Source organism: Canis lupus, chromosome 18 (assembly GCF_003254725.2).
Source record: "Canis lupus dingo isolate Sandy chromosome 18, ASM325472v2, whole genome shotgun sequence".
NCBI classification, from domain to species: domain Eukaryota; kingdom Metazoa; phylum Chordata; class Mammalia; order Carnivora; family Canidae; genus Canis; species Canis lupus.
This window is the reverse complement of record NC_064260.1, coordinates 12,921,811-12,949,324: the sequence shown is the minus strand read 5'-3', so window position 1 is coordinate 12,949,324 and position 27,514 is coordinate 12,921,811. Positions and strand designations below refer to the sequence as shown.

The 27,514-nt window shown below is 46.6% G+C and overlaps 1 protein-coding gene across 2 annotated transcripts in view; it reads left to right on the top strand.

Moving 5' to 3' along the window:
• The first annotated feature begins 1,052 nt into the window (after nt 1-1,052).
• The window catches only part of SLC26A4 (solute carrier family 26 member 4), a 50,761-nt gene continuing 24,299 nt past the window's right edge, over nt 1,053-27,514 (top strand). Inside the window, exons 1-9 of one of the 2 annotated variants that reach the window (XM_025449573.3) lie at nt 1,053-1,109; nt 2,685-2,851; nt 4,791-4,930; nt 11,923-12,033; nt 13,711-13,895; nt 14,461-14,625; nt 21,457-21,609; nt 22,374-22,456; nt 26,363-26,510. In XM_025449573.3, coding sequence (XP_025305358.1) covers nt 2,688-2,851; nt 4,791-4,930; nt 11,923-12,033; nt 13,711-13,895; nt 14,461-14,625; nt 21,457-21,609; nt 22,374-22,456; nt 26,363-26,510 — 1,149 coding nt within the window. In that variant the 5' untranslated portion in view covers nt 1,053-1,109; nt 2,685-2,687. The remainder of the gene's footprint in view (nt 1,110-2,684; nt 2,852-4,790; nt 4,931-11,922; nt 12,034-13,710; nt 13,896-14,460; nt 14,626-21,456; nt 21,610-22,373; nt 22,457-26,362; nt 26,511-27,514) is intronic. The other variant, XM_025449574.3, reaches the window with a different exon arrangement.

Here is a 27,514-nt window from a genome sequence, read left to right as displayed (position 1 = left end):
AAGGATCAAGTAAGTTTTTTGCGCATCTGTTGAAAGCTGTTGACTCGTTTATCAGAAAAATGCACATGGTCACACCGTGTGGAATACAATTACGGGGAATTTACACTAGGGTTCTCCCCAGAGGAGTTCTGTTTCCTGGAGTTTAAAGAATTGTCTTGGTCTGCATTTTCCAGCTAAGCAACTGCAGGCTGTGCCCAGAAGGTCCACAGTCTCTTTTGCAGTCGCTTGGGTATTTACTTCGGAGCACTGACAATCAGGATAGTCTTCCCGTTTACCAAGCTACGAAGCTCTCCCATCCTTCATCTTCACGTGCGTCAGTCAGTTTTAGCGAATCCATCCCAGCAGGATCTGAACCCTGCTGCGGTAGGACAGATCCCACTCCCCCCACTGCCTGCCAGTCTCCATCCCTGTCCAGTCCCGCGATCCCTTCCTTAGTTGCCCAGATGACTGAGAAGGAAGATAGAACCACAGAGTCAGCAGGGGTAGGAAAGGGAGGCCCTTGGTTTTTTTTTTTTTTTTTTTTTTAAGATTTTATTTATTCATGAGAAACAGAGAGAGAGAGAGAGAGAGAGGAGAGAGAGAGAGAGAGGCAGAGACACAGGCCGAGGGAGCAGCGGGGTCCAAGCAGGGAGCCCGACGCGGGCCTCGATCCCGGGACCCGGGGTCACGCCCTGGGCCGGGGGCAGATGCTGCAGCGCTGAGCATCCCGAGCCCCTCGGTTTCGGCCGTGAGAGGCGGCACACAGGCCCGCAGAAGTGCGGCCACAACGAGCCCAGAGTCCCGGAGTAAACCCTCGAGTCCCCGCAGCCCCCCCCCCCCCCCCCAGCGCCGCCCGCCGCCTCGGGACCGCGCCGCCTGGGAGCAGGGGGGCCGCCGCGGTCGCTCCCGGCCCGAGCCCCCCGCGCCCCGACCTGGCCCGCGCCCCCGGCCTCCGCGCTCCGGGAAGGGGAAGCGTGCGGGAGGGGAAGGGCGGCGGCCTCCGCGGCCCTCTTTCCGACTCAGGTGTCTCTGTTGCTCCATAAATAAAACGTGTCCGGGCCCCGTGCGACGCTATAAAGGCGGCGGCGCGGCGGCCCGGGGCACTCCCGGCGGGCCCGCGGCCGGAACAGGTGAGCCGCCCGACCGCCGCCCCGCCCCGCCCCGCCCCGCCCCGCCCCGCTGCCCCGGGAGCCCCGCTGCCCCGGGAGCCCCGCTGCCCCGGGAGCCCCGCCAGCGGCCGGCCCTGCGCGGGGTCGGGCGGGAGGGCAGGCCCCGCGGCCTCGTCTGCGGGGTCGGGGGGCGGGGGTCGGGGGGCGGGGGGCCGGCGCCAGGGCACTGCACCTGCCCCGACGCGGCCCCCGGCGGGACGGCGACCGCCGCTGGAATTTGCCTGGGGACCCGGGGACCGGGGCCTGACGTCTCCACGCCCAGCCCGGGGGCCGGAGCTGCGCCCTGGGTCGGCGCCGCGCGAGAGGAGCGCGGGCTCCCGCCGGGCTTTGGGGGAGATTTCAGGACGCGGACAGCGCCCCGGCGGCCGGCGGGCGGGGGCTGGGTCGAGCCCCGGAGCCCCCGGAGCCCCCGGACCCCGGGCGGGGCGGCAGGTGCGGGCGGCGGGACCCCGGGACCTCGGGGCAGCAGGTGCGGGCGACGGGACCGCGGGACCCCGGGGCAGCAGGTGCGGGCGACGGGACCGCGGGACCCCGGGGCAGCAGGTGCGGGCGACGGGACCGCGGGACCCCGGGGCAGCAGGTGCGGGCGACGGGACCGCGGGACCCCGGGGCAGCAGGGTCCCGCGGGCGACGGGATCCCGGGACCTCGGGACCCCGGGCAGGGCGGCAGGTGCGGGCGGCGGGACCCCGGGACCCCGGCAGGGTAGCAGTTGCGGGCGACGGGACCCTGGGACCCCGGCAGGGCAGCAGGTGCGGGCGACGGGACCCCGGGACCCCGGCAGGGTAGCAGGTGCGGGCGACGGGACCCCGGGACCCCGGGCAGGGCGGCAGGTGCGGGCGGCGGGACCCCGGGACCCCGGCAGGGTAGCAGTTGCGGGCGACGGGACCCTGGGACCCCGGCAGGGCAGCAGGTGCGGGCGACGGGACCCCGGGACCCCGGCAGGGTAGCAGGTGCGGGCGACGGGACCCCGGGACCCCGGGCAGGGCGGCAGGTGCGGGCGGCGGGACCCCGGGACCCCGGCAGGGCAGCAGGTGCGGGCGACGGGACCCCGGGACCCCGGCAGGGCAGCAGGTGCGGGCGACGGGACCCCGGGACCCCGGGCAGGGCGGCAGGTGCGGGCGGCGGGACCCCGGGACCCCGGCAGGGCAGCAGGTGCGGGCGACGGGACCCCGGGACCCCGGGCAGGGCGGCAGGTGCGGGCGGCGGGACCCCGGGACCCCGGCAGGGCAGCAGGTGCGGGCGACGGGACCCCGGGACCCCGGGCAGGGCGGCAGGTGCGGGCGGCGGGACCCCGGGACCCCGGCAGGGCAGCAGGTGCGGGCGACGGGACCGCGGGACCCCGGGGCAGCAGGTGCGGGCGACGGGACCGCGGGACCCCGGGGCAGCAGGTGCGGGCGACGGGGCCGAGAGCAGCAGGTGCGCGGCCGGGCCCCGGGCTGGGCGGCCGCAGGGGCGCCGGGCGGCGGCTGACGCGCGGTCCCCTGCTCCCCGCCGGGCCGCTCCTTCCCGGCCCCGCGGCGCCCCCGCCTCCGCAGGTCATGGACGCGCCGCGCAGCCGGCTGGAGCCGCCCCCGCTCCCGGAGTACAGCTGCAGCTACGTGGTGTCGCGGCCGGTGTTCAGCGAGCTCGCCTTCCAGCAGCAGCACGAGCGGCGCCTGCAGGAGCGCAAGACGCTGCGGGAGAGCCTGGCCCGCGGCTGCAGGTAGCGCGGCCGGGGCGCGGGGGGCGTCGCCAGCCTGCCGGGCCGCCGGCCTTCCCGCTCGCCGGGTGGCTCCACCGTTCTCCGCCCCGGGGAGGCGCCCCGGGAGGCGCGGGCTGCGGGCTGGGACCCAGCGGCGCCCAGTGTACGCCCAGGCTCGGGCCTCCCTGGGGCAGCGGGACCCCCAGGGAGCCCTGCGTCCTCCCCAGCCGCCAACGGGCCACCTGTGCCCAGCTACCACGACAGGAGCTAGACAACTGTCACCTGCTGCCAGATTTTCTTTGGTTTTAAGAATCTTTTTTTTTTTTTTTTTAAGATTTCATTTATTATTTATGAGAGACATAGGGAGAGAGAGGCAGAGACACAGGCAGAGGGAGAAGCAGGCTCCCTGCAGGGAGCCCAACATGGGACTCGATCCCGGGACTCCAGGATCACACCCCGGGCTGCAGGCAGGCGCTCAACCGCTGAGCCACGGGGGGCCCAAAGAATCTTTTATTATAGGACATAAGTATATACACAAGTGGACGTAGTAGTATAATGAAACCCTCTCCATGTTTTTTTTTTTTTTAATTTATTTATGATAGTCATACAGAGAGAGAGAGAGTCAGAGACACAGGCAGAGGGAGAAGCAGGCTCCATGCACCGGCAGCCCGACGTGGGATTCGATCCCGGGTCTCCAGGATCGCGCCCTGGGCCAAAGGCAGGCGCCAAACCGCTGCGCCACCCAGGGATCCCCCTCTCCATGTTTTTACCCATCACTCCGCTTCAACGACCAAGTCTATCTCTCTCCACCCACTTGTCCTCATTCTATTTTTTAAAAAAGATTTTATTTATTTATGAGAGACACACAGAGAGAGAGAGAGGCAGAGACACAGGCAGAGGGAGAAGCAGGTTCCCTGCAGGGAGGCCGACGTGGGACTCGATCCCTGGACTTCAGATCACACCCTGAGCTGAAGGCAGATGCTCAGCCGCTGAGCCACCCAGGCATCCCTACTTTTTTTTTTTTTTTTTTAAAGCAAATCCTATATACCGTATCTTTTTTTTTAAGATTTTATTTTATTTATTCATGAGAGACACAGAGAGGGAGGCAGAGACATAGGCAGAGGGAGAAGAAGGCTCCAAGCCAGGAGCCTGATGCGGGACTCCATCCCGGGACCCCAGGATCACCCTGAGCTGAAGGCTGGAGCTAAACCGCTGAGCCACCCAGGCATCCCCTATAGCATATCTTTTTGTCTGTATATATTTCGGTATATGTGTCTAGGGACTCTTTAAAAAAAAAAAAAGCAGTTACCTTATCACACCTAAAAAATAATTCCTTAATATGAAAAAGTCAAAATTTCCAATTGTGTCATAATTTAAATAATCAGTTGAATGAGGATAATGCCCACCCACTCTTAACATTTTTTCCCCTTTTATCTAAAGGGTGCTGAATTTAGAAAATACTAAATACTAAATAGCAAGGCGCAGCAAAGTGTACATTTATCATGTTAAGATTTTTGTATAAACTGGCTCCAAGCTTGTGTTGCCAAAATAAAGAGAGTGTGTTTATTTTTCTTTAAAGAAAAAAAAAAAAAGGAGTAGGAGAAGGCGCCTGGGTTAGAAGTCTGAAAATTAATCTCCATTTAGAGACTCCACATTGATCGTTCTGTGGCTGGTCTAGAAAATGGGTCCTTGTGTGGGGATATTTTCTCAGAGGATTACAAAGGTGGGAGAGAGGGAGGCGACACTTAATCCTGTGTTTTCTACTGCAGGCATTTATAAGGGTAGATAGAGTTCTTGGCAAAAGCATGGCAAGCGCTTCAGCGTTGGTATTTGCCATGCAATTCTTATTCTTTTTCCAAACGGTTGTAAAGATCAGCCCAGTCCTGCTCAAAACTTTGTGCTTTGCAATTGGTCGTGCCCGAGATGGTATTGGAAACCCACTTTTCTTGCCTTTTGACAGTTGTTCAAGGAAGAGAGGCCTTGGTGTGCTGAAGACTCTCCTGCCCATCTTGGACTGGCTCCCCAAATACCGAATCAAGGAATGGCTGCTTAGCGACATCATCTCGGGAGTTAGTACTGGGCTAGTGGGCACGCTGCAAGGTAGGTGTTGGTGGATTGGCTTCCGAGGGATTGAGAGTCACAATCTCCAGCAGCTCCTGACTCCCAGGAGGCTGTACCAAATGTTTGCTTACCGTTCGAGATCTTCATCTTTCCTCTAGAGCCCCTTAGTGGACAGATTTGCCTCTTCTTTCCTCTTCCTTAGAGTTCTCCTCCTGGGAAACCCTTCATGGCTTCAGCGAGAGCCCTAGCATCTGAGCAGCGGCTTCCCAACCTTTATTGACCACAACTCACAGTAAGAAATAGATCTGCACACACTTACCTCAAGTTTTGTGAGATAATATTTACCCTCACTACAAGCGATATACTCTGATGGTTTCCGTTCTGTCCTATTCTATTCTGCTTATATTTTTTAAATGATGATTGCTGTCCATTAAATTATTTTGCATCCCACACTTGGGTCTTGACCTGTAATTTGAAGGTGGCTTAAGGGGAAGTGAAGGAAGTCTTTTAGCCTAGAGTGTTGTACATAGCATTTTTTTCTGTCCTCCTTCCTTTTTTTAATCCACCCTCTTATTTTAATCTCTGGCAAAATGTCTTAACAGAGGTGTTTTGTTTTAAACAGGCTTTATATTTCCATGAACATCTTAGAAATCTGTTTGCATAGTTGGTGAAGAGCAGTATGAGCATTCTCCTCTGTCTCCCATCCCCATTGTCTTCCTTCTGCTATCCCTCCAACTCTACAAAGCCCCTGGACCATGAAAGCAGAAGTCTCATTTATTTATTGTAATTTTAGGGGCCATCTGATATGCTCCAGGCACTAGGTATGCTGACATGAATAAGATGTACCACCTGCTCTCAAGGAGCTCATGGTCCCGTGGGAAAGTGGGTAATGACAGTTCAACACAGGCAGGGGCAGGGGTTCAAGGCCTAGGAGGTGAGCCAGCTTAGAGGCTCACCACCCAGCCTTAGGGTTCTGGGAATGGCTTCCTGGACGCCAAGTTGCCACAGTGGAGTTTCCGGGAAGGTTAAGTCTGAGATTGTCAAACGTTGGGAAGTAGAGTTGGGTGGGGATGTGGGTAGAAAGATGGCTTGAAAATGGACCATTTCAAAACTTAGTAGCAACAGTCGATGAGCAATGTCATGAGCCAGCCTTTGCCCATAGAGCTCTCAAGGTTACTCAGAGCAAGCCCAGTAGATTTCCACAGAGGAGGATGTTCTGTGGCCCCCAGTGTGCAGCTCCAGCCTGACCAACCGTGTTTTCAATCACAGAGGTGGACTGTGCAGCACATAAGTTCCATGATGCCACGTGCCCACGTGCACAGTGGACTCTTAAAAGCTGTGACGTAGCAACACCATGTGACTCCTGGGGGACAGGAACCATCGAACTGTGCTAGTGCCCGGCACAGAGACTGGCACAAAATAGATGGCCTCCTAAACATTTAGTGAAGAGGATTGATGATGAATCACCCTTATATGTGAAAAATGATATTTCAAGCTCTATCTTCCAAATTTTCATAGGCTGCCTAAGAATTAATCCTACTTTTAATTTGGTTTATTAAGTACCAGACACTGTGCTGAGGCTTTGGCCAATTATCTCATTTAATCTTCATGAAAACATTTATTAACCCCTTAGTTAGATAAATGAGAAATCCATTAAGCCTTTTTCTATCTCAGTAAAATCATCTTTGTAAGTCGAATTTCTGGGAGGTGAACCTGGTTCATTCCTGCATTCATTCACCCTTCATTCACTTAGTACTATTTGTAAACCAATTCTGTATGCCAGGCGTTCAGCGGTGAAGATTCAGTGGTTTATTGACAAGCACAGGTACTGACCTCATGGAGTTCCCTTATTTTTTTTTTTTTATGGAGTTCCTTTTGAATGGTGGACATTAATTTAATTAAATTATTAAGTATATAAAGTGAAAAAATAATTACTGACTGTAATAGATGTAATCCATTGTGTCGGATTATGTACTCTGTACTAGGGATTATTTTGAGGAGGGAGTATTTATTTTAGATAGAATGGTCAAGGAAGGCCTTACTGAGGAAACAAAATGTAGTCAGAGGTCCAGAGGATAAAGAGACGCCATAGAAAGAGCAGAAGGGAGAGTGTTACCAGGGAAAGGCCCAAGGCCAAAAGGAGTTCAGTATTTTCAAGCGAGTTGTAAGAATTCTAGTGTGGGTGGGTGCAATGGGTGGGGGGAGGGTGAACAGGAGATAAGGCTGGGCAGGGCTTGGGGCTAGGATGAGGCAGTGAGGCACTTGCTCTCAGAAGGCTTCCTTAAATGTTGTGCCTCGGGCCCTTGGCTTGCCTCACCCCACTCCCAGCCCCGAGGACAGGTGTGTCAGCTTAAACCAGCTCCAGCAGGAGATGGAGAGATCCGCAGAGATCTGACATATATTTTGGAGCAACAATCACTGGTGTCTCCTGATGGATTTTGCATGTAGATGAAAAATCCCAGATGGCTCCAAAGTTATTGGCTTGAGCAACCGGGTAGATGGTTATGTCCCTTATTAAAATGGCAACGGCTGGCTGAGGAGCAGGTTTGGGATGGAAAGTGAAGAGTTTCTTTTTGGACACGTGCGTGAGACCGCTAAGTGGAAATGCCAAATATAGAGCTTCTCTTGAGCTATCACAAGAGAAGGGGAGAGGTCTGAGCTAGGCAGAAAAATCAGGAAAGCATCCCTTTGTCGAGGTGATCTCTAAAGGAGTGGGAATGCCTGAGGAATTCCCTTTATTCTCTCCTTTACCCCGGGAGAAAGGGCAGATGGAAGAGAAGATGGCTGGACCATTCAGAGGTCAGGAAGATAAGTGGCGGAGGAGAAACATGAGGTGGCTCAGGAGGTTCCAGAGGAAGAGCAACTGAAGGGATGTGGGGTCAGAAGCCAAGAGACAAGGTTGCTTTAAAAGGATACAGGCCCCGTAGTGTCCTACTCTTGAGGGGAGAGTCTGAAGACACAACACAGAGCAGGCTTTTAAGATGGTTTGCGTGTGGGACACCTGGTGGCTCAGTCGGTGAAGCATCTGACTCGTGGTTTAGGCGCAGGTCCTGAGATCGAGCCCCACATCAGGCTCTGTGCCCAGTGCGGAGTCTGCTGGACAGTCTCTCCATCCCTCGGCCCCTCCCCCTGCTTGCACACATGCTCTCTCTCTCTCTCAAATAAATTTTAATTTTTTTTTTTTTTATTTTTTATTTTTTATTTTTTTTTTTTAATTTTTTTTTTTTTTTAAAAAAAGGTTTACTGTGAAGCAGAATAGAAAAATGGCTGTAGGGGATCCCTGGGTGGCGCAGCGGTTTAGCGCCTGCCTTTGGCCCAGGGCGCGATCCTGGAGACCAGGGATCGAATCCCATGTCGGGCTCCTGGTGCATGGAGCCTGCTTCTCCCTCTGCCTGTGTCTCTGCCTCTCTCTCTCACTATGTGCCTATCATAAATAAATAAAATAAAATAAATTAAAAAAAAAGAAAAATGGCTGTAAGCAGAGAGAGAGGTAGGGGATGGAGGTAGAATGAGGGAGGATTTCGTTTTCTTTCCATAGAAGAGAGAACCAGAACACGTGTGGGGACTGGTGGGGGCGTCCTTGTAGAGAGAGAGGCGTCTCTGGCCCAAGAGGTGGAGGAGAAACTAAAACGTGGTGTGAAGGGGGGATTGCAGATGGGGCTTGAGGACAGAAGTAGGGGGGTTGCTCCTTAAAGACAGGAGGATATTTCCCCCATTTTTAAAAGCAAAAAGACAGAACAAATGGTGCAAGGATAGAGGGGTTTGAAATTATGGTGGAAAGCAAATTGGGAACATCTCTTAGGGACTCTTGAGGTGGAGCCTAAGACTCATCTTGGAACCGGGTGGGTGTGCAGAAGGGGGAGGGGCAGCCTGAGAAAGTCCGGGAGGGGAGGTCTGAGCCACCAGGGCTCCCCAGTGCCCACCTGGGGCCTGACTCTCCCGCAAGGCCCGCAGGCCCCAGTGCACACTACCTGGTCCAGACCAGCTTCTCCAGCTGTTCAAGCGCTTGTCACCCCACGAGGTGGGTGTTCAGGTTCAGCCAGGCAGGGTTTCACCAGACAAGAAAAGGGAAGGGGGGAGAGAGTGAGGCAAGGGGGTTCCGAGAAGGTGAGAAAGTCCACCGGCAGGAGGCAAGAGGAGACAGGGGAGGCACCAAGAACAGGAAGGGAGCCAATCAGTCAATGGTTTAGAAACCTCATGGGAACAAAGAAATGTAGCAGCAAGGATTGCCCAGTAGGTCAACTGAAGGCTAGGAGGCAATGGTTTGAGAGAGGGAGGAGATTGCAGGGCAGGACCAGAGTCCCTAGTGGTGGCCAGCGAGGGCCACACCACACTCCCGGCTGGCCTGGCGCCTGATGGGTGGGCCAGTAACTCATCGGAGAGGGCAGGCTCAACTCCCCAGAAGCCATTTGTTGCTAAGGGTAATGGGATCTTTTTGACTTCTGTTATATATAAAAAAAGAAGTTACCACCAAGCAGCAAAATATCAACGCAAGCCTTTTAGGGGTATCTTCATTCCCAACTACGGGGGAGACTGCCCTCCAGTTTCTACTCTCGCCTTCTAGATGCTTGCCAACATATTTTTAAGGGATTTTACTTATTTATTCATGAGAGACACAGAGAGAGGCAGAGACACAGGCAGAGGGAGGAGCAGGCTTCCTGGAAGGGAGCCCAATGCGGGGACATGATCCCAGGACCCCGGGATCCCGCCCTGGGCTGAAGGCAGATGTTCAACCACTGAGCCACCCAGGTGCCCCTTGCCAACGTTCGCCAGCACCACCTTTACCAGCGTGTGCTGCCACCTACACGTGAAGGCCACCAGCAGAGGTTCTGGGCTTCAATCAATGGCTCAGATTTCTTTACGCACCACATTCCTCTATCAAAAAAGATGCTTACAGTATCCTTGAGCAGCACTTGTCCCTAAGTAGGACACTATATGGAAACAGACAAAGTCCCTGTTTCCTGAGGCCTGTAAACACAGCAGAGCCCAGTTCAGGGAAGTGAAGTTTGAGAAACACTTGAGAAAAGTACATAGAGAAGAGGTTGCTTTTATTTCCTGCTCCTCTTTTCTTCCCACTGTGGAGTCACCTTTTGGCTGCAAGCTCTTGGCATGAGGGGTTATCACCATTTCTTGTAAGTTATGTATTAAGACGATTTCCTCAGGAATACAGATTATTCTAGAATGCAGATTCTCTAAGGGCAGACTCTCTTGTCCATTCCCAGATCCTCCCAAACCATGTGCGGGCACATGGGAGGTCTATGATCAATAGTCGTCAAGTGGAATGCATGAATGCTTATTGTAGGAAAGCAGAAAATACACACGAGGAAGCTGAAAAATACCTCCTCTGCAATCTAGAAGCCTCCTTTGATCCTACCATGCAGACAACCCACTAATATTTTAGTAAATATCCCACTAGACACATAAATTCTGTAAAAGAAGAAAATGTCAGAATGAGGGGATCCCTGGGTGGCTCAGCGGTTTAGCGCCTGCCTTTGGCCCAGGGCATGATCCTGGAGTCCCGGGATCGAGTCCCACATCGGGCTCCCGGCATGGAGCCTGCTTCTCCCTCTGCCTGTGTCTTTGCCTCTCTCTCTCTCTCTCTCTCTCTCTCTCTCTCTCTCTCTGTCTATCATAAATAAATAAATAAATCTTTAAAAAAAATGTCAGAATGATAAAAGCACTAAATTCAGGAGAGCGGTTGCCTTCTGGCGGGGGAGGGAGGAAGGACCATGTGACAGAGGAGAACTATATGGAGTTGCAACTTTACTGGCAATTTATTTCTTAAGCTGGAAGGTGAACACATGGGTGTTCAGTATATTAGTCTTTTTGTATATGGAAGTGACTTAGTATAATACTGAAAATCTTTCGAGATTCTTTTGTGCATGCAACATCCATGTTTGCTTTTTATAAAAGTGAGAGTGTGCATACTTACCATGATTTTTTAAAAAAGATTTATTTATTTGAAAGAGAGAGAGCACAAATGGAGGGAAGAGGGGCAGAGGGAGACGGAGAAGCAGGCTCTCTGCTGAGCAGGGAGCTTAACCTGGGGCTTGATCCCAGGACCCCGGGATCATGACCTGAGCCGAAGCAGACACTCAACTGACACTCAACTGACTGAGCCGCCCAGATGCCCCTGTACCGTGATTTTTTTTTTTTTTTTGTACCGTGATTTTGAATCCTGCTTGTCCTCACTGCTTTATTCTTTACCTAGCTCCATGTCAGTAGATGTATTCCTATGCATCACATCAATTTCCTTTTACAGGATTACGGTGCTTTGGGTATAACTTGGGTAAGCACTTTCCCGCCCTGCGAGTACAGTGGGTCACCTAAATGCACCGAGACGTGTATTTAGTAAATCAGGCGAGCACTGCGAGCCAGGATATTTAGGTTGTTTTCTGCCTTTTTGAAACTGCCTTCCATGTAGTCCTTTGTTAAGGGGCCAGTGATCAATGGGCTTGAGTTTCTTCTCACTGGGAGTGAAATGTGAGGAGGTGATGACTCCCCAAGAAGTACTTAGCCAAGGGCAAGCACGGACTCCGCCCCTCGGGGAGCCAGGACTCCGAGCTGCACCTGTGCGCGGTTGTCATGGTTTCCTGGGTTTGGATCCAGTTCGTTCCCCAGCAAGACAGGGGGGAATGACTGTGCCCCTGTGGACACGGAGACCAACACTGCCTTCCCTCCAACATCTGTTGGCAAAACTGCTCTGAGCCCGCGGACTGAATCCACGAAGTCTTTAACCAACTGACTTGCCTTCGCTTTTCCACTCGTCTAATCAGTGGATAATGGGATGACTGATCGATTCGATCAATTTATTTAAGCAGGTGGTGCTCGAGGATGAATCGCTCTCTCAGCTGATCCAGATCACGTTGGGCAACCTGCTGTGGCCCCCAGCAGGACTGTACGCAAACCAAGCAAGACCAGCCAGGGCGAGCTGCAAGTTTGGAGTATCGATGAAAAGGCCTTTCTTTGAACAGGAGAAATGATGCTGTAACTTTTGTGTGTGAATTTACTCGTTTTGGATGTACTTTCAGGCATGGCGTATGCTCTGCTAGCCGCGGTTCCTGTTGGATATGGTCTCTACTCTGCTTTCTTCCCCATCCTGACATATTTTATCTTCGGAACATCAAGACACATCTCAGTTGGTAATTAGAAGCAACACTACAATTGCATTTATTCCTGTTTAACGTGCTTTAGCTACAGGATGGGTACGAGGCTTCCATACCTTTGTTAATGTTTTCCAGAAAAATAGGCCTTCAATGCTTCACAGGCTTCTCCCATGTGACGATGTAGTGGTTCTTCTTAGCTTTCAAAATACCATCTCTTTGGTTTTAAGTTTATACGTAGCTCTTTTTTTTTTTTTTTTTTTAAAGAGGATAGAATTGAAAGATTGTCAAAATAACAGTCTACCTTCAAGTTCTAGCATATTTTCATTTTAAGAAATGTAATGAATTTGACTCCGTATTTAGAAAGTGGTCACTTCCAAAATGCAAAATGGGAAAAATATCTTTAAGGGGTCTCAAACCTCCTGTTTTACTAGACCAACTTATCATTTACTAAATTATGTTCATCAAATACATATTCATCATTTCATTAAAAACTGTACTCCTTTTAAGTCACTAATATTGGAAGGCTGGCAAAAGTATGCCAAAACTATTTAGAAACTAAGTTTGGCTTTCCTTCTTGGTATGGCTCAAAATAGGCTTATTTTCTGCTGTTCCTAAAATCTGAATTCTCTTTTGCTGGAATGTTCTAGTAAGTGAATGTTTTAATGCTATTTTGTGACTTTGACATTTATACTTGAGATAATTTTGCGCCTACATCCATCTGCTGGCTAGACATGTCTACCTGGACAATCCGCTTGAGACAAACACAATCATCAACTGTATCTCAACCCATAGCCCCGTCCTTAGCTGTATAGTCCCCAGTACCTGGCGTATTGCCTTGTCTATGGAAGGAGATCAGGAAAAGGTTATTGATTGGAAGCACTTCCTCGCCTGGGAGAATCGATCAGTATCAGAGGCTTGACAACATGAGGAACATAGGAGCTGATTTTTTTTCTCTTTGGTATCCTATACGTGTAGACACTCCAGGTTCCTGGATTTTGGTACTGAGCCCTTCCAACTGTCAGAGCCTTCCATGACAAAAGGATAGGATCACCATCACGGATAAAAATATCAGGAGTGAATGGGAGAGAAGGAATCCTTTCAAAACACAGCATCTTATAGACTGGCATTTGATATGAAAAAAATGATTTGTCTTGAAAAGAGAAGAAGATAAGCTATATACTCTCTTTGCTGTCCCTATATCCCAATCTGGATCTTGTACCATTGTATTTATTTTAAGCATCATTTTCCTAATTAGCTGTGTAGGTTTCTCTTCGAAGACGAGCTGAGACCAGGTACTCAGATCCATTGAGATCAGGGCATAGGATGTCCTAGGAAATGAGCATGTATGAAAGAAATAGGATAGAACAAGTAAGGATTCAGCTTGTTTGTCACCAGGAAAGGTTTCCTGGCAACTTCCCCCACCCCCGCCCCAACATGCATGAAGACCACGCAAAGACATGTTAGATAACCTTCCTGTGTAATCACCAAGCATCCGGAATGCCGTATTAGGACTGCCTACCTGCATGTCTCTCTTGCTCATTTCTGGGTCACAAGTGCTTTGCTTGAAATGTCTGCTTTGTAGCTTTCTTGGTGAACAAAAAATATTTTCTCAATCATAGCTAAGAATTTCACACGTCTAATCCTATGTAGACATGTTGAACCTAAACATTGGTGATGAATAATTATTAATTGATAGAGGCTTCTTTCCCCCAGGGCCATTCCCAGTGGTCAGTTTAATGGTGGGATCTGTCGTACTGAGCATGGCCCCGGATGAACACTTCCACACATCCAGCGGTAATGGCACTGCATTCAATGCCACCGTGATAGACTACGCGGCTAGAGACGCAGCAAGAGTTTTGATTGCGAGCACCCTTACTCTTTTGGTTGGAATCATCCAGGTAATGGGATTGCAAGTACAAGATGGATTAGCATGATTTTTATTTGAAATAACTGAGCGTGAAGCATGTGGACTTCGAGATTCATTTAAAAGCGAAACAGAGCAATTTATTGGACCCCCCCAAAGTTATTTTCTAAATTATATTGTTTTAGGTCAGATGCTGAAATAGTCAGCAAGACCCCACTTATGAAGGCTCGAGTACCATCCAAGTCAGAGACAGAAAAAAAAAATCAGAATAACATGTGTGATTCAAATGAGGATGAGGGAAGGGAAGTGTGCAGAACCAACAAAGGAGAAAAAAGTGTTCTGGTGAGCAGAGCCATGGGATCTGAAAGTTACAGAAATAAGCCACATGATTTTTGCTTTTCTTATTACATATATAGAAATACTTCAAGGTTCATATTACCGGAGTTTTCAAATTTTAGAGTGGTGGAGGGGCATGCCTACGAGTATTTTTGTATTATTAGCAGGCTACCAGAGTTTTAACTGATATTTAGTTTAATTCGTTAAAAGAGTCAGTCCTTCTCCCAGACAAACATTAACTTTTTCTTTCCTTCTTATACTAGTTGATATTTGGAGGTTTGCAGATTGGATTCATAGTGAGGTACTTGGCAGATCCTTTGGTTGGCGGATTCACAACAGCTGCTGCCTTCCAAGTGCTGGTCTCACAGCTGAAAATCGTTCTCAACGTTTCAACCAAAAACTATAATGGAGTTCTCTCCATCATCTATGTAAGTGTGGCTTCTTACTCTGGGGATGGCTCACTGAGAAAAATCTCTTCTTTCCCCTTTAACCTGCATCTGGAGAGCGTAAGTTGCCCCCATGCCATACTTTGGGATGCCATGGAAAACCTTCTCCTCCAAAAAGCAAGCAATAGAATCAGGAGTAACATTGAAGACAGCACATTTTACAAATCATCATTCTCAACTGGTCAGAGTGGTTTCGAAAGTGTCACTGAGGGATCCCTGGGTGGCGCAGCGGTTTGGCGCCTGCCTTTGGCCCAGGGCGCGATCCTGGAGACCCGGGATCGAGTCCCACATCGGGCTCCTGGTGCATGGAGCCTGCTTCTCCCTCTGCCTGTGTCTCTGCCTCTCTCTCTCTCTGTGACTATCATAAATAAAAAAATTAAAAAAAAAAAAAAAAAGAAACTGTCACTGAACTCAAAAATATTAATGAAAACAAAGCAGTATAGTGAAGTGCTGGTCTGGGATGCCGTGGACTTGAACTCCAGTGTCAGCTTGGCTTCTGATAAGTTCTAGTGACTGTAGACACACCTGGGGGGATAGTGGCTGAAAGCTCAGGATTGGAGCTGGGTGACCTGGAAGTCATGTCCTGACTCTACTAGTGATATGAGCAAATCACCATGCCTTGGTTTCCTTCTCTGCCAAATAGACTTGGTAATAATTATCTATAGTCATAGTTAAGTTAAATGAGGGTGTCAGAGAAACACTTGGCCCAGAGGCTGGCACATGACAAGTACTCGAAAAAAAGTAGTTAGGTTAAAATTATTATTTCACATGCCAAGGCTTCTTTTTTTATTTGTTAAATGAAACGACTGGAGATGTAGCTCTAAAGCCCTCTCTAACTGCAACAGTCCGTAAAATGCATAATGTAAATGTCTCAGCAATTATAGATGAAAAGGAACATTAGATTCAGAGATGATTCAACATGCAAAAGAGATGCAAAAGAAGGATGTAGATCACACTAATTAGATTTGAAAAAGTTCTTGGGCCTAAATATACGTTCTATATAAAACATGCTTATTGATGCTTGAAAATGATAATGATAGTAACATGATGTCATCCTAGCTTGGGGAGAATGATACTCTGCAAAAATAACGTGCTAGGCCTTAAGAATGGAGTTTAAGTCCTTTAACGACCCAATGGATTAGCTTTGAAAACAGTGTAAGGCTGTGTATCCATATGTAAAAATTAGCCAGGTGGTCAGGAGTTTGTTCAGTTCCACGACAATGCCGTTACCCCACATTGCTCTAGCCCTTCAACAAATACTGCCCAGTGCCTGTCACAGGCCATGTACCCCCTGAGCCCTGGGAATAGGTAAAGGAGGTAGTCTCACGCAGGGATTAGTCCGGGGCTTTGACTTTCAGTAGACCTGAATTGGAATCTCAGTTCCACTACCTACTACCCGCATGATTTGGGGCATGGGATATGTAACTTTTCTATACGTCAGTGTCCTCAGTTGTAAAATGGGAGTAATCACAGTAGCCACCTCTTAGAATTGCCAGGATTAAAAAGGATAATCTGTGTAAAGCACTTAGTACACTACCTGGCTCATAGTAAGAGCTTAGTCATTTAATTCATAATAATAATAATAACTGCTATTATTATTTTCGTGACTAAGGTGAACAGACCTCATGGAACTTGCAGTTCACTTCCCAAGGAGCCAGCCTATGGATGTAGGCTGTTTTTTGATTCAGTATTATTTTTGTTGTTGTTGCTTTTTTTTCCTACCAGGTGCTTGGTTCATTTTGAAACCTTCTGACTGCCTTTCTCTGACAGACTCTCTCACCTTTGCAGTCCGTGGCACGTCTTGCTTTTTTTTGGCTTTCATACCTTCCCTGTCAACTGTTCATTCATTTATTCCTTCATTGCCATTCATACAATTCATCTAAGTAGGTATTTAGACTACCTCCAATGTGCTAGGAGCTATTTTCTCCCTATACAAATCCACTGACCCCTGAATCCACCAAGATACCCCTTACTGAGTATATTCACCTCTTCGTAAACATTGCTTGGCCTGCATCCACACAGATCACAGGGGGCTTAGGCCCTGGCCATTCGGGGACCTCTGCAGATAAGAATAGTTCTTCTGGTCTCTTAGGACTGGTTTTTTTCTTTTAAGCTTTTATTTTAATTCCAGTATAGTTAACATATAGTGTTATTCATTACGGGTGGACAATATCGTGATTCAGACACTTCCATACAGCACCTGGTGCTCATCACAAGTGCCCTCCTTAATCCCCATCACCTGTTTACACATCCTCCCACCCCGCCCCCCTCTGGTAACCAGCAGTTTGTTCTCTATAGTTAAGAGTCTGTTTCTTTGTTTGCCTCTGTCTTTATTTTTTTAAGATTTTATTTATTTATTTGAGAGAGGGAGAGTGAGTGAGAGAGAGCACAAGCCAGGGGGAGAGGGAGAAGCAGACCCCTGCTGAATGGGGAGCCCCAATGTGGGGGCTTGGCCCCAGAACCCTGGGATCATGACCTGAGCCAAAGGCAGACAGTTAACTGACTGAGCCACCCAGGTGCCCCACCTCTCTCTTTTTTTCTTTTGCTCTTTTGTTTTTAAAATTCTACATGAGTGAAATCATATGGTATTTGTCTTTTTCTGACTTAATATTGCTTAGCATAATACCCTCTAGCTCCATCTATGTCATTACAAATGGCAAGATTGCATTTTTTTGGATGGCTGAGTGATATTCCTGTGTGTGTGTGTGTGTGTGTGTGTACACCACATCTTCTTTACCAATTCATCTGTTGATGGACATCTGGGCTTTTTCTGTATTTCGGCTGTTGTGGACATTGCCACCATGAACATTGGGGTCCATGTGCCCCTTTGAATCACTATGTTTGAATCGTTTGGATAAATACCTAGTAATACAATTGCTGGATTTTAGGGTAGTTCTATTTTTAGCTTTTTGAGGAAACTTCACACCTGTTTTCCAGAGTGGCTGTACCAGTTGAAATCTGGAACTGTGGGACTTCCAGTTTTGTTTTCTTTTTTTTAAGATTGCTTTGGCTCTTTGGGGTCTTTTGTGGTTCCCTACAAATTTTAGGATTGTTTGTCCCAGTTTTGTGAAAAATGCTATTGGTATTTTGATAAGGATTACATTAAATGTGTGGATTGCTTTGGGTAGTACAGACATTTTAGCAGTATTTGTTCTTCCAATCCACAATCTTTCCATTCCTTTGTGTCTTTCCTAGGACTATTTAAGACAAAGCTTGCTGCAAATGATCCCACTTTGAAACAGGGACAAAAGTGACCAAGAAATACTAGGACAAGGTCAAAAATAGTTTTAAACCAAACACAATATTTTTTAAAGATTTTGTTTATTCATTCATGAGAGAGGCAGAGACATAGGCAGAGGGAGAAGCAGGCTCTATGTAGGTAGCCGGATGTGGGACTTGATCCCAGGAGCCTGGGGTCACACCCTGAGCCAAAGGCAGACGCTCAACCCCTGAGCCACCCAGGTGCCCCAAACCAAGCACAATTTTTCTGCGACTTATGTCCTCTTGAACATTATTCTTGCAATCTTAGATTAGAATGTATCATGGAATTTTGTGAGAAATTCCTCCAGAGCAGTCAGGTTGGATGAAGATGTCTCAATCTTCCCCGTGTGATAATGCCTCTGAGCTTGCTTTTCAGAAAATGAGGGATCAGCAGGTTGGGAAAGGATTACAAAGGGTTGAACAAACCACTCAGTACTTGAACAGAGAATTTTTCTTATGACATGACCCGATGCAATCATTAATGAAAGAATCCTTCAACAAATGCAGAGCAGTAGTGGACTCCTCCAGGAAAAATAGGAAGATTGTTGTAAGATACTTTCCATGGCATGTAGCAACTTAACATGCCTTTTGTTAGAAGGTTGTACCTTGGATTGTTTCCCTCCCCCAACTCCTCCCCAAAAGGAAAACAATACGAAGAATTAGAGGAGGAAATATTGGGACAGTAAGAAAAACTAAAGCTCTAATTCACAAGTGCTGGAGCCACTGAGTATAGGTTGTAGAAGGGGGAATGACAGGATGTTGGCAGGATTCGGAATTGGTAATACTCCTCATGCACCATGTAGCTACTCAGTTATGTAAGTAAATCCCATAGCACATGGAAGAATGATTGTGTTTTCCTACCGTTACTTTAAATGCCTTGTCTCAATAGACAAAGGGAGGCTTTCTGCTTCCTTACTGAACTGATACCACCCCCTCATTTCTTCCTCTAATGAAGAGGAAAACACGGAAAAGTTCTGCCCAGATAATGAGAGTCTTGAAAGCCACCAAATCTGCTTCAGTACGTAAATACCAAGTCACTCTAGTAAAGAAAAGAACACTTAAAGGGTTGATCTCCGTATGGGCAGAAATTCTTTCTGGTAGGAGGAAATGCCTGACTGCAAGGGGTGATTAGAAAGGGTTTGTCACATTGATAAAGAAGACTTAAATTTGGCACCAAAAGTTAACGATAAATTTCCTCATGTGTAACATCAGGTGTATATTTTTTTCTGCTGGCTTCATATGCCCACGTAACGCTAGGCAAAGAAGGAAGAAATGATCCAAATGGTCCTAGAATTCTCCAAGCATGGTAGGAAATAGAGTAAAATATTTCCCATCATTGAAATGGTCATTATTAGGATTTGAACTATTCAGAATACTCGGTTGAAATATGGATTCATATGTGTATCCACATTTTAAATATATTTTAGTAAGTATTTTCATGGTAAACCAAATTAGAATTACTTTTCAGTGCTTTCTTCGAAACTCATTTCTATCATCTTTGAGTATAATCTGACTCCTTCAGTTTATGTAGGTTTTATTTTCACATAGACTAGGCTTTTTATTGTAGAAATTTTCATAGGAGATGCCTCAGTATATAAGCAACAAATATATTTATATGCTTGTTTAATGCAGTTGTGTAATATAAACTGATTTTGGGTTTTATTGCAACTCATGTCACATTTTTAATATACCAAAGGTGTTTTTTTTATTCCAAGATATCCTAGATTAAATGGGAATCCTGAAGCAATCATTTTAGTAAGGTGAAATGTTTTTATGATTGGGATGGTTATCTGCTTGTTTTCAAGTTTGAGTTTTTCCCTCTTAAGTTGAAAGTAAACCTTTACTGTATAGACAATTAAGTGAAATATGGTGTCCTGCTTATGAATTAATGAGGCTCATCATCAGAAAATCGATGATTGAAAGGGCCAATACCATCATGACTCTGAGGCATGTAGGACTGTTGGCTCCTATGGCAGATGCCCTAAATTCTTGAGTTAGGGTGACCATTTGTGGTACTTCTACATTTTCTTTCTCTCTTTTTAAGAATTTTATTTATTTTAAAGAGAGAGAGAGAGAGCACGTGCTCTCTGGGGTTGGGGGAGCAGAGGGAGAGGGGGAGAGAATCCCAAGCAGACTCCCCACTGAGCTTGGAGCTGGATGCTGGGCTCCATCCTGTGAACTTGAGATCATGACCTGAGCCGAAATCAAAAGTTGGACCCTTAACCTACTGAGCCACCCAGAGGCTCTCATTTTCTCTTTTTCACACAGCTATCACTTGCTTCATCTTTTGCTATCACTGTATCTGCCTCTGGCAATTTTGACTGACTCAGGAAGGCAAAGTAAATTTGTTGGTACTGGGTTTAAAGCAAGAGCAAATATACCTTCTGAGTGAAAGTCTAAGAGGCTTCCTGCAAGTCGAAAACTTGAACTCTATCTAGTTCAAGAACTTGGTGGCTGTCTTTTGCTAACGTGAAAACTTCTCCTTTCATTCCCCTACCCTTGAATGTTGAATGTTTTCTAGAGAATTGGAGTTGTTGGCAAAATGACTGCTAGATCACTTAATGTTCTTTATACATAACTATTATTGGGTTGTCATTAAAATTACTTTAAATACAGCTTGTCTGTGAAATTAAGTAAGATATATGTTATAAGGGATATAAGATGCTCTATCCTTTATTTTCATATAAAAATATATCTATAAAACGACTCATTAAAAAAAATAACATTCACCAAGAGATTGTCTCAAAAAATTAAAGAATGCCTTCTTAAATCCTGCCTTCCACAGGACTGAAGCTGCTGGAACAAAGGTATTAGTGTTCTTCCCTGGGATTCTCTGTTTCTCTGTTGCTAATCTGCCTTGATTCCCAGAAACCTCCTATTTACAAAACAAGACGAATTAATTCTTGAGTTGGCTTGTCTGTCCACTTAGAAAGAATTGTTTTTATTTAAGTCGTCTCAGTTAAGTTTGAACTAAGTACCAAATTAATTTCCTAAAATTTATATTTGAGCTATATATCAATTCAGTAGCTTTGCTTTAGCATGAAGACTGGATTGATCCCTATGGATCTACATGTGAAGTCTTTAGGTATTTTTATGACCACCTATATCATTCAGGTTGGGGAAGAGTTTTACCTAAAATAATGGCTGATTGGGACTTTTTGGTTTATTGGTTTTTAGTCCCAATAATATCACATCAACACTATGAAATTAGCTCCCTTAATAGCCCCTTAACCACTTTAAGATATAAAGCTTTTCTCCAAGTAAAATTCAACATGCAATATTTTTTCTTTTCAAACATCTCATTTTTATTGTAAAAAATGCAGATAAACAAAAATAAAAAAGTAGAAATCACCCATGGTTTTACCACTCCAATTAACCATCATTAATAACTTGGTATATATAATATATCATAACTTGCAAAAACTGCATATTTTTAATGGTCTCTGTTTTAGCTAACACAAGAATTGCTACTGTCATTATATTTTTAAATGCTGTTTGATGATGATATGATTTTTCACAAGAGAAGAATATACAATTATTTTCTTTTTACAGACTCTGATTGAGATTTTTCAAAATGTTGGCAACACCAATCTTGCTGATTTCATTGCTGGATTACTTACCATTATCATCTGTATGGCAGTTAAGGAAGTGAATGATCGATTTAAGCACAAAATTCCAGTCCCTATTCCTATAGAAGTAATTGTGGTAAGTAAAACATGTAATTAAAAAATTTGCATTCATTAGTTCGACAAGAAAGAAGTTATAATAAAGACTTATTCATTCATTCATTCATTCATTCATTCATTCATTCATTTGAGACGCAGAGAGAGAGGAAGAGACACAGGCAGAGGGAGCCTGATGTGGGACTCCATCCCAGGACCCCGGGATCACGACCTGAGCTGAAGGCAGATGCTCAACCACTGAGCCACCCAGGTGGCCCAAGAAGTTGTACTATATATAGAGAATATTACTCAGCCATAAAAAAGAATGAAATCTTGCCATTTGCAGTAACATGGATGCTGCTAGAGAGTAACATGCTTAGTGGAATAAGTCAGAGAAAGAGAGATATGAAGTGATTCACTCACATATGGCATTTAAGAAACAAAACAAATGAACAAAGAGAAAAAGACAAACACTCCCCACCCCTAGATTCTTAAATACAGAGAATAAACTAGTGGTTGCTAGAGGAGAAGTGGGTGGCAGATGGGGAAACATGAAGAGGATTAAGGGTCCTCTTATCTTTTTTTTCTTTTTAAGAGTCCTCTTATCTTGACGAGCACTGAGTAGTGTCTAGAAAAGTTGAATCATTACACTCTACACCTGAAACTAATATACTATATGTTAATTATCCTTGGATTAAAAAAAAAAAGAAGAGACCAACAGGGCAGACTACCTAATGAGGAGACAAGAAAAAAAAAAGGAGTTATTAAAACATGGAGTTTTTTTAAACCTCTTTTGTTTTATTTCAGACAATAATTGCTACTGCCATTTCATATGCAGCCAACCTGGAAAAAAACTACAATGCTGGCATTGTTAAATCCATCCCGAGGGGGTGAGTGTGGAGTTCCTCTTAGGCAAGACTAATATATTAAATCAGTACTTTCTATTTAAAGGAAACCTTTTATTATAAGCTGCATTTCACTGGTGCTCCTTCAATAGTCTTCTCTGTGTGAGATCTTCAAGAAACACCCATTTGTGCAAAGGATCAGATAGATGGTATGCGTGTATAGATAAAGTTCAAGCCATTTGTTGAAAAGTAGCTCCCACAGGCTCTGTTTTTTCATTTTCTTAAAATGTGGCAGGACATGTACAGTTACCACCAGACTCCTGACTTAAACTCATGTGTATAATTACAATATGATACAAATAGAATCACGGTTTGTAGCATTTATCAGAATGAGGACAATCTCCGTAAGGAATAAGGGACATCTGACCTAAGTTCTCCACCCATTAGTTTGTCCATCTTTAATAATTATGTCATTTGTTCCTATGAATAAAATGCATTATCTTCAAGGGAGGTTTTTTTTTGTTTTTTTTGTTTTTTTTTTTTTTTCAAGGGAGGTTTTATAGATGTTTGGTAGTTCGGGGAATTAGAAGAGTAAAGAGTTGAGTTCCTTTGTCCCCTTCTGTCACCACCTAGATCGATGACTGAGGGCAGGGAGCGGAGGGTCTCCTATAAAACTAGGGTAATGATAACTGGCAAATTCTTAATTTGGGCTTGTTCTGAAATGCCTGTGAGCTCCTCCAGGAGGGCTTGAGGCCTGTCGTCTTGTGTGACGCCATCTTTGTAGCATGGCACCTGTCCCGTAGGAGGGTCCCCGGAAATACGCACTGAGGGAAGAATAGCCAAGCCTCTGCTGTTATAAGTAAGCCATTTTTGTCTGATCTCGGAAACAAGTGTCATGACATCAACAACCTTCTAAAAGAAAGGTGAGGGAGAGACCAGAAAAGAGAAGGGAAAGTAGAGTGTTGAAGTGAGTTCCATGACAGGAAGGGGTACAAAGAGAAAGATGGTGCAGGCCACCTCTTTATCTCCTCCTGGCTTCAATAGTCCGATGAGGGGTAAAAGTAAGGTTGCTGTTGGCAGCTCCTTTTTCCCCACTGAGAGTCTGTATGTTAGGATCGCTTAGTCCCTCTCTCTCTCTCTTTCTTTTAACATAAACCAACAAGATGGACTGCTTTCTCATCTAAGTTGTAGTCTCCATTCTTTCTCCTGCCTCCTCTCTGAGCACACTGTGCCAGGGGTCTTGTCATCATGTTCGTGACCGTTGCTTTTGAAGTGACTTGTGCTTTGTACATGTACTTGAAAGTGTGGCACAGGGGGAACAGGAGCGGGGAGGCCAGCAAAATCACAGAGGTTTTCTCCCAGCTGCCTTCTGAGGGCCACTTTGCCCTTACAGTCCGGTGCTGGTGCATTTGCCAAACATTTGGGGCCAACCTGAAGTCAAGATATGCCCTTGGCATCATGTTTATCATGCCTGACTCTCTGTTAGGGGTCCTCTGGCCCTCTGGGACCCACCATTCCCTACCCTTATCTTTTCAAAAAAGTGTCCTAGTCACTCCCCTTCGTGGTATTATCTCATGATCAGGCCAGACATGGGAGGGTTGGCTGTAGCACACAGGGCCACTGAAGGGGGGCGCAGGAGATCGGGAACTACTCAGAGGTCATTAGAAGATGTCCAGCCAGGGCCCCAAGTGAGTGGCTTGGGGTAAAAAAATTGGCACTGCTAAGATCCAGCAAGGTAGTACAAACGGACGCAGGTGTGTGGCAGATGTAGGGGCTCCCTACATTTCCTGAGTACCTACTATGTGTGTAGGTACTAATGACTTACACCTACCATACTTCCTTTACTCTTTCCAACACCCTAGAGAAGAGTACATGGTCTCCATTTGACAGCTGAAGAAACTGGGACTTCAAATAAGTTCAAATAACATGCTCCAAATCAGTTACTTACAGAGCGATGGAGCCAGCTTCTGGGTCCTTGGATTTCAAGTCTCTGTACTTTACACTGTGACCCGGGGGAATCAAGGACCTGGTAAAAGGATCTGGAATTGGAGAAGTAGGCAGACAGGCAGGCAGTGGGCATCAGGTCACAATCAAAGGTGAACTCTGCAGGACTGGCAAGTCCTCCGGACAGACCAAATTACCTGAAGTAGGGCTGATTGGGTCTCAGGAAAAAGTCACAAGCCTGGTTTTAAGAAGTGAGGTCCAAGCTCATGTCCAGAAAGTGGAGGTGTGATCCAGAGTCACTCAAGGGCTCGATCAGGGTTTCTAACATCCTGTCCGTCTACATAGAAGATCCACTCCTGAGCCTACTTGTGGGTCAGGATGTGACATAGATGAAAAGGAGTTTGGGAAGTAACCTCACCTCTGGGGAGAAGAAGGATCCAGGGGTAGAGAACTGGACAGATCTTGTTACGTAGGAAATCAACAGTCCTACCTGGGCTCTACTAACTGATACCGAGCACATCACTTCACTTGTCTGGACCTCAACAAAAGGAGAGAGGTAGATTCAACCATTTCCAGGCTATCAGGACAGCATATCAATTTGGATAATATCAGGTTATTAGCTATCTCTAAACTTCTATGGTTTTCTGTAAGCTCTTATTTCTGCTTTAGTACCTCCCTCTAATTAGAGGGGGAAAGTGTAGTTTCCTATTAAGGGAAATTCAGACATAAGTGAGGTAAGTGAGGGAGATTATTTGGTGTTTTTTTTTTTTTTTTTTTGGGGGGGGGAACATTTTTTGGCTAGGGACCTCTGGATATATACCCGGTGGATAGTCATCAAGTTATAGGTACATGACAGTCATTCGCCCAGTTTTCATATTGGGACAACTGCATGAGTATAAACTTTCCCTTTCCTTCCCTTTTTCCTTTCCTTTCCTTTCCTTTCCTTTCCTTTCCTTTCCTTTCCTTTCCTTTCCTTTCCTTTCCTTAAATATTTTTTTCTTTATTTATTTATGATAGTCACAGAGAGAGAGAGAGAGAGAAAGAGAGAGAGAGGCAGAGACACAGGCAGAGGGAGAAGCAGGCTCCATGCACCGGGAGCCCGACGTGGGATTCGATCCCGGGTCTCCAGGATCACGCCCTGGGCCAAAGGCAGGCGCCAAACCGCTGCACCACCCAGGGATCCCCTCTTCCCTTCCCTTCCCTTCCCTTCCCTTCCCTTCCCTTCCCTTCCCTTCCCTTCCCTTCCCTCCCCTCCCCTCCCCTCCCCTCCCCTCCCCTCCCCTCTCCTCTCCTCTTTCTGGCTTTTACCTCCAACATGGGGCTTGAACTCACAACCTTGAGATCAGGCATCACATGCTCTCCCGACTGAGCCAGCCAGACACCCCTAGGTTTATCTCTTTACATGGTTTATAGAATAGTTCTGATATGTCAAACAGTAGTCCTTCTACCCCACAGTCACTGGGAGGTCTTAGTCATTGTGATTCTGGAGCATTCTGATAATTACGTAAATTTAATCTTTTCTACATTCAAGATTTTAAATATCAGGGCTCTTAGACATGGATTTTTCTATTCAGCTATTTTAAAATCTTATTATTGTTTGTTTCTTTAATCAACCCGACATCTCTTCATGCAAGGCAAACCCCATTTAATGGCCAGACTATCTTTTAAACTCAAAGGCCTTTAAGATAAAATTGTGCAGGAAGAAACACTAACGTGTGAAATGGCATGATATTAGAGAATCCATTAGGACAGGTTTATTCATGTCAGAGGTGGAGATAAGGGAGCGTTCGTAGGCTCTGGAAGAGGGGTCGGAAAGTCAGCTGGTGAGCTAGCACCAACTTCTAGTTAAAGATTGTAAAAGACTTACTTGTCTCAGTGTGCTTTCTCCCCTTGTGGCCAAGCACTTTCATGTCTGGCCTGGGGTCGGGTGGATATAGGCTGTGGTGAGGTAGGAACAGAATTGTGGTCAAATCTTCACTGCGTGTCTTTCATTTAAAAACTCACTAGGTTTTTGCCTCCTGTACTTCCACCTGTGAGCCTGTTTTCTGAGATGCTGGCTGCCTCATTTTCCATCGCCGTGGTGGCTTATGCTATTGCAGTGTCTGTCGGAAAAGTTTATGCCATCAAGTATGATTACGCCATCGATGGGAACCAGGTATGGTCACCCATGTGCTGGACCGCTTTTGTAGGGCTGCAAAGAAGAAAACGGAGCCCACAGGGTAGATTTTGTTGTCTGCTGAAGAAGGGATCGGTGTCTTCCACTGGCCCTTATCGAGCTGGTTTCCCTCTTATGCACACTCATTTGAAATTATTACTATTTTTAAAGACTTTATAAACTTTATTTATTTATTTATTTTTGTATTTTTTTTTATTGGAGTTCGATTTACCAACATATAGCATAACACCCAGTGCTCATCCCGTCAAGTGCCCCCTTCAGTGAAATTATTCTGAAATATTCAGGCTGCATCTCTTTCCCTTTTAAGAAACAAGTTGAAGTCTTTTTTTTTTTTTTTAAGATTTATTTATTTATTCATGAGAAACACAGACTGAGAGAGAGGCAGAGACATAGGCAGAGGGAGAAGCAGGCTCCTCACAGGGAGCCTGATGTGGGATTCGATCCTGGATCTCAGGATCATGACCTGAGCCAAAGGCAGACACTCAACCACTGAGCCACCCAGGCGTCCCTAAGTTGAAGTCTTTAAAAAAAAAAAAAAAAAAAAAAAAAAAAAAAAAAAGGCAGCCCCGGTGGCTCAGCGGTTTAGTGCCACCTTTGGCCCAGGGTGTGATCCTGGAGACTCGGAATTGAGTCCCACGTCGGGCTCCCTGCATGGAGCCTGCTTCTCCCTCTGCCTGTGTCTCTGCCTCTCTCTCTGTGTGTCTCTCATGAATAAACAAATAAAATCTTTTTTTTAAAAAAAGAGAGAAGTTGAAGTAACCCAAATTTTAAGAGTTAATTCAGTCGGGTCATAGATAACATTCAAAGCTCACATAGTAGATCAGCATAAGATGAGGGGGGCGCTTGGCGGGATGAGCACCGGGTGCTATGCTATATGTTGGCAAATCGAACTCCAATTTAAAAAAAAAAAAAGAAAGAAAGAAAAAAAAAAGCATTTTCCATGCAGGCCAGGGTCCCCTGTTTGATTTTCTGCAGTGGTGGCT